This window comes from Marmota marmota, unplaced genomic scaffold (assembly GCF_001458135.2).
Source record: "Marmota marmota marmota unplaced genomic scaffold, marMar, whole genome shotgun sequence".
In the NCBI taxonomy this organism is placed as follows: Eukaryota; Metazoa; Chordata; class Mammalia; order Rodentia; family Sciuridae; genus Marmota; species Marmota marmota.
Window position 1 is genome coordinate 35231930 of NW_025999932.1, and position 12482 is coordinate 35244411.

A 12482-nucleotide genomic window follows, 5' to 3' on the forward strand; every position below is an offset into this window, starting at 1 on the left:
AAAAAAAAAAAAAAAAAAAGAAAGAAAGAAAAAAGAAAAGATCATCTATGGGGCTGGAGGTGTAGCTCAGTGGCAGAGTGCTTGCCTACTATTCATTCCTTGGGTTCTAATCCCAGCAATGAAAAGGAAAAAGCATTTATGATCCCTTTGTGGTTCATAGTCCCAATGACTGGGTTTTCACAGCCTTGTGTGTGATGTCAACACATTATTTGTCTAATATTTTTTAAAAAGCATTTATTCCACATGTCTCATATACTGAGTTTACTGAGTTACAGAGCTGGCAATGTTAGCGGAGGAATTCCACTAAATATGTTGAACATGGACATTTAGAAAATATACACAGTATGAATAGGAGAGAAATCACCTCATTATCACATAGTGACCAGTGGGTGTGTTGGAGAAGTTGTATATGTAACTCAAGATATCCTGGGGGGTTCAGCTCCTTTCTTCTTATAATTTAGGAAACCTTCCAGAAACTTTGAGAGGTCAAATCCAAGTTTAGCATTTGTATGGGAAGGGATAGAGTGGAAGAAGGTTCACAGTCGGACATGAAATGTTGTAATGAAGTTTTTTATATTTTTCCCCCCAGACATAGAGAGGATGGACTGGTAATTAGAATTCCTGGGGGTGTAGCACAATGGTACAGTATGTGCCTAGCATGCACAAGTGCACAGGGCCCTGGGTTCTATCTCTAGCACTACACCAAAAAAGAAGAAGCATTCTCTTACAAAGATAACTCTACATTGGAGCTGAAGTTAGGATCTTGGACCAAACTGAAAATAGTGTGAGCTCCAAAGAAAGCAGATGTTATTTTATGGTACTGGTAAGTAGAGAGAACAATTTTGGTCATGGTGTCAAAAATTAGCCAAAGTGATGAAATACTAAATGTGCATGCATGTGGGGTGTACACTAAAGAAGAGAAAATGACTAATTCAACTGATGATATGAAAGTAAAAGCAGGAGAATTTATCCATAATCAAATTTCTGGACTGAAAGGATCAGAAGGAGTAGAAAATCTCTCCAAGGCACCTGTGATGAGGAAATGTCATCCAATGTGCTAGAGAAGCTGACATTGAGAAAAGTCATTAAGGGAAAATGAGTTCATCTATCAGGCTAGATTGAGAATGTTTGAAAATAGATAAGTAGAGGGTGAGAGAAAATACATCGTCCACATTTCTGATATAGGGAAAAGGAAAACAAGAATGAATTTTGATGGAGGCAAAGACAAATATGTTAGAAGGAATATTTCAAACAATGATAAGATAGGAATAGTGTTGCCTGATAACCCAAGCTACTACATTTAATTACTTTTATCATTATAAATTGTTTTTATAAATATTTACATTAATTCCTCTTTTTAAAAGTAGTGTTATTCATTGCTCGAAATTTATAAAGAAACTGGGGGGAAATGGTTTTATTTTCTTTAAAAATGCAGAGAATGCATAGTGATATTTCTTTTTTTATTTTAATTTTTTAAAAGTACTTTTTTTTAGTTTTAGGTGGACACAATATCTTTATTTTACATTTATGTGGTGTTGAGGATCGAACCCAGTGCCTCATGCATGGTAGGCAAGTGCTCTACCACTGAGCCACAATCCCAGCCATCATAGAGATATTTCATCAGTGATTCTCTGTGTATAAAATATCTCTGGCTTGAGTAAACTTACTGTGTTATGAAATGTGTTTGTACTTAAGTATCAATAGTAAAGGTGTAAGAAAAAAATTCAAAACTAAAGTTATTTTATTTTGGTTAAATAAGATTCTAAAATACAGCAAGTGAAATTCCAGGGAAAGTTCCCTCCACGATCAAGAATATCAGTACCATTTGAAAGGAAGGCTGTATTACCTAGAAAAAAATGGAGACCACCAGCTGGAACCCAGAAGCCCACGTCTGTGAGTTGTGCTAATCCCTCCCTCTGATTCTTTAGCTAAGGTATACTCTGAAAGATCCACCTGCACATGTTCACACACTACAAGCAAATTAATTTTGGAATCCATTAGTTTTATACTTAAAATAAAATCATTCTGTATTGAGCATTAAATATACTTTATATATATAAATAAAAATAAAGGTCCATCAAAAACTATAATAAATAAATATATATATTTATTTATAAATATTTATTTATTTATTTATATAATCTCCCCACCAGTGTTGGGGCTTGAACCCAGGGCCTGATTCATGCTAGGCAAACACTTTACCACTGAGCTATATCCCCAGCCCTAATTGGTGTTGGTTTTGTGTTTATTTTTGTGATCCCGGGGATTGAAACCAGGAACATTCTATCGTTGAGCTATATCCCTATCCCTTTTTAAATTTTATTTTTATTTTGAGACAGGATCTCCATAAGTTTCCCAGACTGACCTTCAACTTGTGATCCTCCTGCCTCAACCTCTCAAGTAGCTGGGTTCCTAGCTAATATTTTTGTGTATTTGATTTTTTTTTCTTTTTCTCAATGCTAGGGCCTGAACCCAGGGCTTGGCATGCGCTAGGCAAGCACTCTACCACTGAGTTATAGCCTATATTTTTTAAAAAACAATGAATGCTTTGTTTTCTTACAATTATACATTAGCTTTATTTTTCTTTTTATTACTGAAATTTTTCTAACTTCTTTGTTTATATTAAAGGTTTTCCTTATAGGACAATTGAGTAAGACAACAACGGAAAACATTGCATTTTGTACTCCAAGTTCTAACCTGCTATATATGTAATAGATGAGTTTTATTATATAATAATTGAACTTTAATCAGTGAATTAAAGCCAGGGATGCTTTACCACTGAGCTACAGCCCCACTCCTTTTTATTTTTCATTTTGAGACACCATCTTGCCAAATTGCTGAGGCTGGCCTTGTACTTGTGATTCTCCTGCCTCAGATTCCCAAGTTGCTACAATTACAGGAGCTTGCCATGGCCCCCAGCCCCCTGGAGATCCTTTATACTGAGTTATTTGAATGTACTTAAACAGTGTTTTTTGTTGGTGGTTGTTTGTTGTTTTTTAGGTCATGCTATAGAATGCTTCTGAAACATAAATGATAAAATAGTCATTGCCCTTATTTATTTATTTGGTGATGATCAAACCCAGGGCCTCCTGCATGCTAGGACTAGCACTGAGCTACATGTACCCCAGTCTGAAGAACTGTATTTTTAAAGAAGGCTTATGGTATAATTAGAGGACATTTTGTTTTTTCCCCTTTTCCTTTTCTTTCTTTTTTTTTTTTTCTTCTATCTTTATGTTTGAACTCAGGGTCTTGTACATGCTAGGCAAATGTTCTACCACTGAGCTACACCACCAGCCCTAGAGGACCATGTGGAAGCACATTTACTACATGTTTGCTTAGTATATAGACATTTTAGAAAACGTATTGATACATAAACAGTTTTTTAAACTATTGTTAAAATGTTGCCCTTCATTTGATAAAATATGGATTAACTATTAAAAAATAAGAAAAGTATGTTGGGATACAGAATACTCTGACCCAGACCTGTAGGAAAAAAAAAACATCTAAAAGATTTGGGGGTAGATTAAGTCAGGAGAACTGTCAAGCAAGTTGACATCTTTTCCAATTATTTGAACAACTTCTGCTGATGCAATAAAATAAATGGATCTGCACAGAAACCATCTCAGATGTTCCCATTACTGATTTGGATTTTTTATTCCTTTTTTTTAACCAGTTTCTGTTTTTTTTTTTTTTTTTAAATCCCTTAATCAAGATTTATTTCAAGACTTGAAAACATTCGGACTAATAAAAAGGAACTACTATGATTTTTTATAATACAAAAACATTTAATTAAAAACTTTAAAAAGTAGACACAGTGTGGGGGGGGACTGGAGTTGTGGCTCAGTGGTAGAGAGCTTGCCTAGCATGCATGAGGCACTGGGTTTGATCCTCAGCACCACATACAAATAAATAAAAATAAAGGTCCATCAATAACTAAAAACATATTAAAAAAAGAAAAGTAGACACAATCAACTAACCCTAAACAGCACACTATATATGATATTCAACCGCAATGACATTTAACAAAATATGAGGTGACAGTAAGACATCAAAGAACTTCCAAAGTCTTAAATAGAACATAATTAACAGCAAGCTATTCAGATTAAACAAACAAAAATCTATATTTACACTTTTCATATTTATTAATTGTGTCTAAACAATTTTGAACAACTAACTCAGTACTACCTTTTTCTGGGTTGTATGTATTCAGGTGTAATTGTAACTACTTTTCACTTTCAAAGATTTTAAAAATAAACATACAATTTCTGTATAGACCAATAAACCAAGTTTTATATGTATCTTAGTATTTAAATAGAACTATAAAAAAGAGCCATTTATGTAAGTTGAAGAGGGTCAGGTATATATAATTCCATGTTCCAGCTAACATGTGAGCCAGATAGCTTAACAAAGAACATAGGATGTAACATTTTCCTTCCTTTCAGGGAGAACATTTAAGTTTTAATTGTTTGTTTGGTTATTTATGTTCCCAACTACTTAGGTCTTTACAGGGACTTGATCTCTTTTTTTCCCCCCTCTTTTATTAGCAACTGTTAAACAGGCAGAGTTGTCAAATTCAAACTTAAATCAGGACACTTTGTTCTTTAGCTCAGGTCTTGTCTGGCTTTCTTATCTGAATATGGCCTGATTCTTATCTTCTAATGTATTGACCTCTGCTTGTCTCTGGGATGAAATAAACTTGTGTTTCTGGTTGGGAAGAGTGTGCTGTAGGCAGGAATAGCTTAGAGGGTTATTATGCCCATTCCAACCTTTGTATTCCTGGTGTTTTCTCAGCAAGAATGACTCAGTGATTCAGCATCTTCTATTTTTCAAGCCCTGATACCTTGCTTTTACTCAATTTATTAGAAACCACCAGTAAGACAAACCCCCAAATCTGTGAGTTGCACTTTAGCTTTTATTCTCCCATAAAGTACAGTAAGGTATAAGAAAGTTTATAAAAAATAGAAAACAATAGGTCTGTGATAGTGGTAGAGCACTTGCCTGGCATGTGTGAAGCTCTGGGTTTGATCCCCAGCACCACATATAAATAAATAAAAAATCCATTGAAAACTAAAAAAAAATTTTTTTTAAATAGAAAACAATAATTATGAGTAAACTTTCAGATCTTGGCTGGGCATATTAAATATTTTTCACATACTAGACATGAAAATATATGTGATTCAAAATTACAAAAAAGATTATAATTATAAACTGCTGTACTCAAGTACTTAGATTTCTAAGGTCTTTTCAATTTTAGGATTTGGGGGCTCTAACATCATTTTCCTCTAAAACAGGTCTAGAATAAAAACAAAAATCTACCTTCAATGCTTGGTCATGGTAGCCATCAAATAGTCAATTATAGATTTATACGATGTCTTTAAAAGGAATCTTCCTGGGGGTGGGGATACAGCTCAGTTGGTAGAGTGCCTTTCATGCATTAGGCCCTGGGTTCAATCCCCAGCACACACATACACACACACACACACACAAATCTTCCCTCTTCTTTTCAATCTCTCAGATAAAAATGATAGAAAGGCCCAAACTTGATGCAGTTTGTGGACATTATGATTTTTATTATGTTCGACTTGACTTGTTGAGGAAGAGAGCCTGTGAACCAAGTGATCACTACGTTCTTCAGAAAGACTCTGGAACTGAGGAGAATTCTAATCAAGAAGAAAGTCACAGTCCGTCACCTGCTCAATGGTAATGTGGCAGTCTAACCTAAGCCTTTATCCTCTGAAAATACTTTTGTGTATCAGCATTTTTTTTTTTTTGTCTGTTGGTTTTGAGACAGAGTCTTGAGGAGTTGCCCAGACTGGTATCGAATTCCTGGGCTCAAAAGATCCTCTGTCTCATTTATCAGCTCTGTTTTCTAAAATCCTTCTAAATTCTCCTAAAACAAATAATTGAGGAAGAATTTATAAAATCTTCACTTTAAACTCTTCATTCAATTTCTTGGCCCTTTTTTTCATCTCAAATATGGTGTAGCTTATTTTCTTATTTATAGAGCCATTTAACTGTAGGCAAGCTTCATTTTCTCGATATACGTATATTTATATATTTTTTAACCCAGGGGCAGCTTAATCACTGAGCCATATCCCTAGCCTTTTTTATTATTTTAAGACAGAGTCTTGCTAAGGTTGGCCATAGATTTGCCATCTTCCAGCCTCAGCCTCCCCAGTCACTGGGATTTACAGGCACATTCTTGAATTTTTAATGTTTTTTTTCTCCTTCTTCCTAGTGAGTTTTACTCCCAAGGGGTGAATAAAACAGTTGTATTTATTTCATTTTCCAAGGAGTTTATTCATAAGAATCATTAATAATTTAATTATTAAAACCAAATGATCACTTAAGAATATTAGAAAAGTGAAATAGATTTCATTCAGCGTTTATATTCTAGGGAGGTTCAAAATATGTATACATTCAAAAAAGAATACTATACTGAAACTGCCTTTAATTAAAAGTTTACCCTAACAAATTTCTGCAGATATATAGTATTTTCTTTTTATTCTTTTCTTGTTTGTTTTGTTTTTTACTCTAATATCAGTGTTCCTGTGTTCAAAATGATGGATAGCCATCACAGGCATAAAGACCTAAGTCTGAGAGGTGGTTTTGTTTTTGCATTGTGCAAAACAAAACCCCAGGGCCTCCTGCATACTAGGAAAGCACTCTACCACTGACCTACATACATCCTCACTTTATTTTTTTTTTAAATGTTTTTTGCTATCACTTTTTGTTGTTGTTGTTCTCGTTGTTGTTCAGGGCTAGCGATTTGCTAACTTTGTTAACTTTGGTTATTTATTGTTGAGTGTGTGTGTGTGTGTGTATGTATGTGTGATCGCACATGTATATCTTGGGAGATTGAACCCAGAACCTCATACATGCCAGGCAAGTGAAATTTTGGATGAATCATATGTAATGAATCACTATGTAATAGTAATCTCATCAATAATTAGTGAAAATTAGATGAGGAAGAGTGGTAAAAGAATGATTTCTTCAGGAATTCACAATGGGAAAAGTAGACATTTTAATTTTAAAGATAAAATGGGTTGGGCTGGGGTTGTGGCTCAGTGGCAGAGCGCTTGCCTAGCACTGGGTTTCATCCTCAGCACTACATATAAATAAATAAAGGTCCATCAACAACTAATAAATATTTTTAAAAATAAAATAAAATGGGTGCTGGTATGGTTTTATTCATCATCATAACGTGTTTCAAATTACCCACTTGATCAAAACAAATTATATGTTCCATTAGTTCAAACTGTAATACTCATGTAGGACTTAATTAGTAAGGGATATGAATTTTCCCTGCGAACTGGGAACAGTCAGAAAACTCCCTTCATCTTTTCTCAGACCTGGAAAAATAGATCTTCCATTCTTTGTCTAGATATTGGAACTGCCAAACTATCAATTGTTGTGATTCTGAATTATTTATCTCCCAAACTCTCACATGAAATGTTAGAAACTCCTTCTCTTCCTACATGTCCCTGCCCTGTCATAGCTCCATCTTGCTGTATCCCAGGATACCCCCTGGTGAGTAGTTACCTCTTCCTTGTTCTACCCTCCCCATTGCTCCCAGCTTTTGCTCCTATGGAACTCCCATTCAAGGCCATGAGCTAGAGGAACAGGGTTTATTCAGGGCTGAGGGGGTAGAGAGAATGTCTTTTGGATATTTTTTCTAATGAATATACTATTCCAGTTGGTTCTTTCAAGGGTTCAAGGAATGAGTGCTACAGTTTAGCTCTTTTTCAGTTCAAGCGCTTTCTGTGTGATAGACAGGGGCCAGACACCTTCACAGGCCTGATCTCCTCTAAACCCCATTTCAATTCCTGTTAAATGGCATTGTGTCCATTTTACAGGTGAGGAACTAAGATGTGGGAACTTTAACTAGTTATCATTCATTGATGGTACTTTTAAAACACCTGACTATTAACTTGACTCTGTAAATTGGGGACCTCTCATTGTGATGTTCCTTAAAGAGTTATTTCTGACATTATAGCTCTGTCTTTGGAAACCCTAGAAATTACTGGTATCATCAAATATTGTATCACATAGTTCATCCTGTGTTCTGAAATGTAGTAGTTTTTATTTAGCAAACTATACTTATAAGAAATTCTTTGTGAACATTCTATAATTTTGACCTACACTTCTTGAACTTGAAACTTAAAGGTGGGCTGAGCATGGTGGTGTACCCCTATAATCCCAGAGGCTCAGGAGGCTGAGGCAGGAGGATCATAAGTTCAAAGCTAACCTCAGCAATTTAGCAAGACCCTAAACAATTTAATGAGACCCTGTCTCAAAATAATAAATTTTAAAAAGGGCTGGGGTGTAACTCAGTGGTTAAGCAACCCTGAATTCAATCCCTGGTTCAAAAAGGAAAAAAAAAAAAAAAAGCCAAAGGTGCATTGTGAATTTCATTACTAAACTGAAAATCCACTTGTCACATTGGTGCCTAAGGGTAGTTAAAATTCTACTCAAGCTGAACTTCCTTATTTCCTAAGGCCTGCTGAGTATCTTCAAAGGAAAATTGAAGCTCAACAATATAAGTTAAAAGTGGAAAAGCAATTGGTAAGTAAAATACTAAATATGGGAGGCAATTAGAAATTTGCTGGTTTCTCTATTTGCACATATTCATGGATCTTTAAGTCAGAGTTTATTCCACTAGAAGGGCAAGACTACCTTTCATCTTTCCCTAATTTTTAATTGCTACAGAAGAATAATGGGAAGAAGTTTGAATCAGAGTCTGGAAAGCCTGGTTTTGTCCCTGGATCTAACAATTGCTGTTAACCTTGAACAACCCTTCTGAGCCTCAACTTCCTTTTCTATGAATGATCACTTTGGAGTGAAGGACCTTCTCCTGGTCCCTTTCAGTGTTGCACTTCTTTGATCCTGTTTTATTCATTTTTTGAGCTAGCTATGATTGTATTTTATTAAAGACTTTTCTACACATTAAATAAAGTAATTACAGGGCTGGGTTGTGGCTCAGTGGCAGAGTGCTTGCCTAGCACATGTGAGGCACTGAGTTCAATCCTCAGCACCACAAAAATAAATAAAGGCATTGTGTCCATCTACAACTAAAAAAAAAAATTTAAAAAAATAATTATTTGAGTTGAAAAGTTAACCTTTAACCTTTAGTACTGTCTCAGAATTCTGGGGCTGAGCCCAGGCTGCAAACACATCCCATTTGTGTCACTCATATTTTGAACTGCTCAAAAGTAGAGTTCTAATCGACTCTACCTAGTCACAGAGCTTTAATTTCACAATTATAATTTACCACTTCAGAAGAGAAATATTGGTGTCTCGAATGATAGCATAAAATATCAGTTGCTTAGAATAAAGACTATAAATGTTTGCATTTTTAAAAAGTGTTCAGTGTTTCATACTTAAATTAAAAGAAATTTCTACTACTTGCCACAAAATAATTCCCCACTACCAAGTTTTCTCGGTGATATTTTTATCTGTCAGATAAAGTTAAGATCAAATCAGAAGATGTTTCCAAAATGCAAGAATGCTTTATAAATGATTTCATTCAATAAACAGGGTCTTCGTCCATCTTCTGCTGAGCCAAATCACAACCAGAGACAAGAGATTAGAAGGCATGAAGAAAAGCCTCGATTCCAGGAGCTGCAGTTTAGAAAAAACGAAATGAAGGACCAGGTTAAAAAATGGTCCAATATCAGGGCTACGATTGTGTGTTGTTTGTTTGTTTTCTACACCCTCAGCTCCTAACGTTGTTTCCATGTCTCTGTCTTGCTCTGTCCTAGGGTGCTGCTTCTGTTTCCCACAGGGTGCCTGGGAGAGCGCTGTACACACACAATCTGTCAAGCACTATGCTGGGTGTTTTAGGAGCAGAAGTAGCTATTTCATTTGCTCAGAGAATACAACATAGCTAAATTCATAAGGCCTCTTTCCTTGGATTGATAAAGTAACTTTCGATAACCTATTTAGAATTTTTATTAGTTTGCCAAATCTGGTGTAAGGAAGTACAATAGGCTGGGTGGTTTAAAATAACAGAAATTTATTGTCTAACATTTATTGTCTAACACCAAAGTGTTGTCAGTCCCATGCCCCCTGTGAAGTCTATAAGGGAATCCTTCTTTGCTTCTTCCTAGCTTCTAGCTTGTCTGGCAATCTTTGGCACTCCTCAGCTTACAGCAACAGAACTCTAGACTCCGCCTTTGTTGCGCGGCCTTCTACTTAGATCTGTGTCTATACATGGCTGTCTTTTTGAAAGAACACCAGCCACATTGAACTAAGGACCAGCATGACCTCATTTAAACTAATTACATATGCAATGACCCTATTTCCAAATAGGGTCACATTCAGAGACACTGGAAAGGAGGTAGGACTGAACACATATTAACCATAATTAGATTATATATAAAATTAAAATGTGTAAAATAACTTTACATCATTAATTCATTTGTGGTTATATATGAACATGAGCTCTGTATCCCACACCAGTGTATCACTCACAGGATGTGAAATGCCACAGTCAAAATAAGGCAGATTATCATCTTAAGCAGCCACAGGTTTTCTAATGTTTATTTTATATTATATGTTAAAAAAATTGTAGGCTAGACAGAGGTTATTTTCATTATATGTTATTTCATTATATATGTTTCATGAATGTTGTTCACAAACACTTCGTTTTTGTTTTGCAGGAATATTGGAAACAGTTAGAGGAAATACGCCAACAATACCACAGTGACATGAAGGAAATTAGAAGGAAGATGGGAAGAGAGCGGGAGGTAAATTCACTCTTCTAGAGGAAACACTTCTGTCAATTAAGAACTGTCTAAAAGAGTAGGTGTTAAAAGCAATGATCTTGAACCAGGCGTGTAGCTCAGTGGTAGATCTCTTGTTTGGCATGCCCAAGGCCCTGGGTTTAATCCCCAGCACCAAAAAGGAAAACAAAAAGTAATGATCTCTTTGTAGATAGGATAAAGTTTTATTATAGATAAAAGCATACAAAATTCTTTTTTAAATAGGAAAGCTATCAGACCAAATAAAAGCTTCATTTTATTATGATTTACTAGTGAGACCCTGTCTCAAAACAAAAAGGGTTGTGAGTGTAACTGAGTGGTAGAACACTTGCCTAGCATGCACAAGTCCCTGGGTTCAATGCCCAGTACCGCATACACATACACACAGACAAATACAAACACACATACTTATTGATTTTTTTCCTTTTTAATCAGTATTTACTGAGCAACTACTTCAGGCCAGATCTGGATCAGATGCAGAAAATTCAAAATGAGAATAAATTCATGTTCGTAAGGAGGAATAAAACCAAACATCTAGAGTTGATTCAGTTCAATATGGGCAGGCCGAATGTTCTAAAGTCTATACAGTCATGAGCAGCATAGGTTTTGGTCAGTAATGAACCATATATATAATGGAGGTCCAATAAGATTATACTCCCTAGTGATGTTGTAGCTTGGTTTGTGTAACTACAGTCTCTGATGTTCACACAATGACAAAGTCACTTAATGATGCATTTCTCAGAACATATTCCTATCGTTAAGTGATGCAAGACTGAAAAAGGCAAAATTTAAATATAGCTGAGAATGATTCTTAAAAATTCTGTAAAGGTGCCATATTGGAAATTGATCTTTTCCAGAATTGTAGCAGATTGCTGCTTCTTCAGTAGATGAAGCAGCTAGCCTGTGTCTTGAGTATGCAGTATGAAAATCACTTGGGTATTTTAATCCTAGGTGTGCTCTGGAATGCCCCTCCTATGAGAGATCTGTCGTCTCCCATCTCCCACCACTTGGCTGTGTGCTTGTTGAGTAGAACCCACACAACAGAAATTGATATCTCTTTCTCTCTCTCCCTCTTCCCACCATGTTCCTCCACCTCTAGTGCATATGGCGGAATTACAATAAATTAAATGAGCATATGGCCCAATTCAATTGTATGTGTAAGAATACAGGCTAGAGTTTTCACATATCCTATCTCATTTAGACCCCAAACAGAGAAGTTGAGTGACTTAGATATTACAAGGCGGATTGAATATTAAAATATCTGACTCTGGAACTAGGAATGTAGCTCAGTGGTAGAGCTCCTTTTTAGCATGTATGAGACCCTGGGTTTGATCCCCAGCACATATGTACATACATATTTAAATCTGACTCTGACACCTTTGTTCTTTCTAGCAGATGTAGTTCTACTCATAAACAGTCGGAAAGATAAGACAATATATGAAACAATGATAGAACAAGCAAGACTGACTATAGTTGAGGAGCAAAGATAAGAAGGCTGAGAAGAGGAGGAAGGTCTGAGAAGAAGAGTTGAATTTAGAGGCCGAGCTAAGGAGAAAGCTTTGGAAGAACCATGCAAAGATTCCAACAGGATGTGCTGGAAGGGCAGCTTGGGGTGGTTCTCTCCAGAGCAGAGGTTTTGTTCGTGATGGGGAGCCTTGTGCTGGTATCAACCTTATATTTAAGGCAGGTCTGTGATAGGAAACCTGAGTCCAAGGAAGA

At 35.8% G+C, this 12482-nt stretch overlaps 1 protein-coding gene across 3 annotated transcripts in view; it reads left to right on the forward strand.

The window, feature by feature from the left end:
• Positions 1 to 12482, forward strand: part of Nek5 (NIMA related kinase 5) — a 64262-nt gene that overhangs the window by 25215 nt on the left and 26565 nt on the right. For all 3 annotated transcript variants that reach the window (XM_048800891.1, XM_048800889.1, XM_048800890.1), the window contains 5 exons: positions 1760 to 1893; positions 5516 to 5700; positions 8499 to 8565; positions 9538 to 9654; positions 10662 to 10748. In XM_048800891.1, the coding sequence (XP_048656848.1) occupies positions 1760 to 1893; positions 5516 to 5700; positions 8499 to 8565; positions 9538 to 9654; positions 10662 to 10748 (590 nt within the window). The remainder of the gene's footprint in view (positions 1 to 1759; positions 1894 to 5515; positions 5701 to 8498; positions 8566 to 9537; positions 9655 to 10661; positions 10749 to 12482) is intronic.